General features: G+C 34.9%; 1 protein-coding gene across 1 annotated transcript; it reads left to right on the top strand.

The window, feature by feature from the left end:
- Positions 1-1,378: 1,378 nt before the first annotated feature.
- On the top strand, positions 1,379-5,595 carry LOC131153579 (type IV inositol polyphosphate 5-phosphatase 9). The gene is made up of 7 exons (XM_058105987.1): positions 1,379-1,551; positions 1,734-1,841; positions 2,031-2,370; positions 3,742-3,926; positions 4,780-4,888; positions 5,020-5,174; positions 5,481-5,595. Exons 1-7 carry the CDS (start codon positions 1,379-1,381, stop codon positions 5,593-5,595), a joined length of 1,185 nt encoding a protein of 394 aa, XP_057961970.1.
- The last annotated feature ends 489 nt before the right edge of the window (positions 5,596-6,084 follow it).

The raw sequence follows: 6,084 nt of genomic DNA, 5'->3' as shown, positions 1-6,084 counted from the left end.
ATGGAATTGATGACAAAATTAAAGCAAAAGGAGAGAAGATGAGGTGAAGAAAAGAAGCTTTAGCGGTGGTAGTCATTTATTGCAATGTTAGAGAAATCAATGAACAGCGTCCTGTGGTTAGAGTTATGCGATGGTAGAGGGTTGTATTTGTTGTTAAAGCTTGATATACATTGTTGGCCCACAACCTAATAGTTTAAACTTTTAGGTAAAGTGGTAATCTAACATGGTATCAGAGCTCTGGTTACCAGAAGGTCCTGGGTTCTAATCTTGTTGCCTGTCTTTATTCTGTGACATTATTTGTCATCTATTTATCTCTCCACGTGCTATCGGGCTGCACGTGCGGGGAAGTGTTAAAACTTGATATACATTGTTGGCCCACAACCTAACAACTTAAACTTTTAGGTAAAGTGGTAATCTAACAGGTGCATGAGAGGAGAAGAGAGGAGAGGGTAATGTAATTTGATAACAGGTTTCGAGGGATGTCTATGTAATTTGAGATTTCTTGCACGGGCAAAAAAGTCAAAGACAGAGTATGAAAATGTCTTCAACCAAATCCACAATTAGAAATTCACTAGTTCGGCACCTTTGATCACCATCCAAAGATCAACTAAAAACAATCTTATTTCACTTCGTTTTAGATTATTGAAAGTTTAAACTCTATCTATTGGCTAATAAGTGCAAACAAACATCCCTTAGCATACTTAAGCATTGAGTAAAGTTCTTCAAATTTGGCTCTAGGCATTTTAAGGCATTTTTCATCTGGTGCTGTGGGTTGTGGGGGTCAAGCTTAAGGATGCAACTAACAAGTTTAAACCCTTTTATGAAAAAGGGCCTGAGATATTTATTGGAGTTAATAAAAAACCAATTCAGCTAAAATTTTAATTTCATCGGATAAGATAAGATCCTTTTTAATATGCGTGCGTACTTTGTTATATATTTAGCAGTGAAAATACAGTAGTCCAACAAATGTATACATATATACATAGATACGTACATATATATATGTATATATATCTAGCCCTACGTCGTACCATCATCATTCACGTCACTCGAGCTTTATAATGGGAGCAACTTGACAAGGTCTCATTTTGCCTGATCACCATACACGGCATCTGCCCTCTGGCCTCCTCCATCTCTGTTTGTCTGTCTTCGCATTCTCTCCCTGCGTTTTTTCAACTGCTCAATCATTAATTTGATCGTCATCCATCTCACCTCCACCAGGACTACGACTATATCTCCAGCCATCACCAGGCCGCGAAAACAATAAGTAAGTCTCTAAGCCTCTCCATCTCCAGTCATATAATCTTTTATGAATGGTAACAATATATGAAACTAACTAATGTATCTGCTGCACAAATATATATGATTTTTAAAGGTCATGTGGCCTAGATTAGTTGCCAATAAGATCCTTAAAACGAGATTGGGCAGCCACAATTTCGTTGCAGATTTTCCTGGAGATGAAACCTCGTTGGATGCTCCAGGCTTGAATGATCATGAATCCTTCAACCCTAAGTCCCTCAATATTCATCACAAACATACGTACACCTACAAGTAAGCAAACACCCATCTCCATTAATGATTTCTTCTTTTATTACTACTATTTTTTATTTCTTTCTTAGCCTTCATATATATATATATATATATATATATATATATATCTGTGTGTGTGTGTGCGCGCGCAAGTATTTATTTATTTTAAATGTGGATGAATATTTCGATCTTGTGAAACAAAGGGTTTTCGTCAGCACATGGAATGTTGGTGGGGTTGCACCACCTCAAGATCTAAACATGGAGGATTGGCTAGATGCATGCAATACGCCCTGCGATATTTATGTTCTTGGGTAAGTTCTCTCTCTCTCTCTCTCTCTCTCTCTATATATATATATATATATATATATGTATGTATCTCTCTCTCTCTATATATATATATATATATGTATGTATGTATAGAAAATGAGATTATATTTTTAGATATTTACCTCTTAAAATATATGTATTTTTTCAGATATGTTTTCTGTGTACGTATTTAGGTTTCAAGAAGTGATCCCTCTAATAGCGACAAATGTTCTTGGACGTGAGAACGGTAAGACTTCAACGAAGTGGAATTGCTTGATAAGGGAAGCTCTGAATAAGAAGATATACAGGAGTAGAGATGGTCAAATAGAAAATGAAGTTTCATTATTTACAGATGAGGATGGAAGCAGGTGGTGTAATATGGCAGGTCATCAAGAGTCCTTTGGGTGCATAGTGAGTAAGCAAATGGTGGGGATATTGATGTCGGTTTGGGTTCGAAGTGAGCTGCGTCCGTACATCACCCATCTCAGTGTTTCGTATGTTGGCTGTGGCATCATGGGCTGTCTAGGAAATAAGGTAATATTTATTCACAGTTTCTCTCATCTCAAACCTTTAATAATGATGATGATGACGAAAATGGTGGTGATGATAATAATAAAAGCATAGCATATTCTTGCCGAAGCTTCACTGTTTTGCATGAAATATTTCTGCACAAATTACTTATTGGAAAAAATTCTACCAGTGGTACACAAACTAACCTAAGAAGGTGTGTAACCCGCATCATGGGATTTTTTTTGTTTTTTTGTTTTTTGTTTTTTGTTTTTAGAAGGTAAAGATTTTATTAAAACGAAGAAACCGATTAGAACTTACAAGCTCAAGCCATGAGCTCGAGAAATGAAACGGAAAACAACCAACACAATAGATTTAACAACCAAAACAAAACACACACCAACGACTCCAACATACAAGAAACGACCAACCAAAGAAAAACTCCAATCAAAAAACAGTCAAGTTAGCCTCATAAATCAACTAAAATGTAATGAAACTCTTCCCAATCCAAATTCGAGAAAATGGAATAGGACCTCAACCATTGGAGGGTGTGTATGATAGATAAAAGGATCCTTGATTATGTATGGTACTTACATGCATCAACACCTCTCTCGATTATACATTGACAAAGGCAAAAATAGTGTCTACTTTCAGTCAAACAATTCGAATCCCAACAATCTGGTGGAGGCCAGTAAGAAATAATGTAAGAGTCAACCACCCAATAAATTATTAGTCACATTCAGCTCTTCCCAATGTGGGGCCTTAGGCGAATGATTTAATTAGGAGTTCTTAATATTTTGTTTCTTTTATTTTTATTTAAAATTAATTTTTCTAGGTACATAAAGTAATTTTAGCTACATTGCATGTGCACTTCACCCACCAAACACGTGAATTCCATAAATCTAACAGAGATAAAGAATGGTGAATGCATGCATGGGGATGGGGTAACAAATTGAGAAATGAACAGTTAAATTAAATCCCAGGGGCTGGAGAGAGAGAGAGAGAGAGAGAGAGAGAGAGAGAGAGAGAGAGAGAGAGAGAGAGAGAGAGAGAGAGAGAGAGAGAGGCCATGCGCGGGTCTATAATCTATATATACATATAGGCGCATAGGCTTTATTGTGTGTAGGGGTACTGAGTATTGACACAATAGCTGGTAGCTATGAATAATGTTAACATTATTATATTAAAAAAAAATTGGGGGCCCCTAGGCAAGCACCTCAATGGCCTTAATGAAGAGCCGGCCCTGATCACATTCCAAATTAAGGGTCTCCAACACCATCATGAATACACACACACACACACACACACATAAACTGATGAAAATTTGTATGAAATTTCTTTAAAATAATTGAATATTTATTCTTTTTTGTTTACAATCATCATTGCTATTATTTACAGGGTTCAGTCTCGGTTAGATTTGAGTTGCATGAAATGAGCTTTTGCTTTGTGTGCACTCATCTAGCTTCGGGTGACAAAGAAGGAGACAAAAGGCATAGAAACTTGAATGCGACTCAAATATTCTCTCGAACCATCTTTCCTGGAGGCTCCTCTATTGACTTGCCACGAAAGATTCTAGATCATGAGTATGTACATTACTAACTAAATATTGGCACATACATTCGTATCTATATTCAATAAACCAATAATTCTTTATTTAATTTATTACTTCTCTTAAATCAAAACTTTCCAATGCCTATTTTAAAATATAGATCTCATGATCAAAACTAAGACAAGAAATATTATAATTTATTATATGGTTAATTTACACAGGCCATTTGTGCCTATTTTAATGGAAGTTGTTGATGGGGAGCCGCCACCCATTATATAAAGATCAAGTTGCAATGCCAATAACTGTTATTAAGTGTTTTTTTTTTTTTGTTTGTTATTAAATATGGACTGTTATAAACTCAATAAAACTTTCCGATTGAAAGAAGAAATTAGTATTTTAAGTGTAGGAAGATAGTTAGACAAATTCATTATCTCAAAATTAGCGTGTTGCCCAAGGACCCCCAAGCACTGTCATAATAATAGTAGTAATAATTAATAATAGATATGTGCTGTTAATGCAATCAGATCATTTTCATTATTTCCTTTTCAAAATTTCCCTTCCAAATGTCATTAAGAGTCGAACTAAATCTTAGAAAGTGAATTTAACAATATGAACATTCAAAGGGCATGATGTTATATGGTATTATTTTCATGCATGTATGAAGTAATTATTCTCTAAAAAAATTAAGCTTCCTATTTATTTTATTTTTTTTCTGAATGAGAGAACTACTTTTTTAGGTAATTTGACTTTTATATAATGGTCCAACTTCAAAACTACATGCTATATCCATGCCCAATATAAGCTAAGACTAAAAATATCTTGGTAACAATAAACATATGGACCAAATTATTTAGAGTTAGAAGCTAATTGCAAGTGGTTGGGTGCAGTCAGGTAATTTTGTTTGGAGACTTGAACTATAGGATCTCTTTGCCAGAAGCAAGAACACGTTTACTAGTGGATAAAACAGAATGGAATGCCCTTCTACGAAATGATCAGGTAGCCTAATTTGCATATGAATATTAGCTTCTATATGATATAAAATAATAATAAATAATCATATGATTAGTATTATTATATGTTTCTAACGAAGTTTGGCATGATATTTCTGTGGAAATTAATTAATGAAGCTAAGAACAGAGCTGATGGACGGCCAAGTATTTGAAGGTTGGCATGAAGGAAAAATCAACTTCTCTCCCACTTACAAATACTATCCAAACTCCGACGTATACTATGGTGGCGATCATCAAGGCAAAAAAGACAAGAAAAGGCATGCTCCTGCATGGTAATTAACTAATTAATTAATATATATTGCCAGTCTTCACATCACTGTATACTTTAATTCACCCACCTACTTATATATATATATATATATATATATATATATATATATATACATACACATACTTTTAGCGAAGTATGTAGTAAATTTTTCGTATGTGATACCTTGAGAGGCATCAATAAACTTCTTTTAGCATGAGGTCTATCTGATCCTATGCGACATCAAGACATCCACCGCGATACCACCCTGATTAAGAAGGCTAACATTTTTCTTTAAAAAATGATTTTCTAATTTTCTAGCTGATGCTAGGTGTGATCGAATAATTTGGTTGGGGGACAGATTAAAGCAGCAATTATACACAAGAGGTGAAGTGAAGTTGTCTGATCATAGACCCGTCAAAGCAATTTTTACTGCCCAAGTTTGAGCGAATTGAATTGCAAGAGCCCGGTGTAATGGAAGATCAAGCAGCTTCCAAATGTAAATTAAACTAATCACCATCATCTCATATATAAAATATACAGAGGTGTATATATATATATATATCTTAATACTACATAGATATTTGGAAGATGTGAGGATATAATTGTCTTTCTATTTTCCTCTCATCTGCATTTTCATTTTCAGCCAAGAAAATTAAGCAGTCGTTGTCAGTCTTTCTCTTTCAAATGTTTGAAAAATGGCAAGTTGCTTGCTCTGGTCCAACAACTATAATCCAAACCTGTTTTGTAAAGCTATAATACGAGTTTTATTAATGCAATTTGCACACATGATGCCCACCAATTAATAATGAGGGGGGACGGTGCTGCTCGTTAGTGATGCTACTCCCCATGCATGCATGCATACGTGGGTCACATATTATTAAAATATTGGGTTCCTATTGATTGGAACATGTGGTACACCCTAGTTGGGACCT

This window comes from Malania oleifera, chromosome 4 (genome assembly GCF_029873635.1).
Source record: "Malania oleifera isolate guangnan ecotype guangnan chromosome 4, ASM2987363v1, whole genome shotgun sequence".
Taxonomy (NCBI): domain Eukaryota; kingdom Viridiplantae; phylum Streptophyta; class Magnoliopsida; order Santalales; family Ximeniaceae; genus Malania; species Malania oleifera.
The sequence above is the reverse complement of the archived record's forward strand: the minus strand, read 5'-3'. Positions and strand labels throughout refer to the sequence as shown.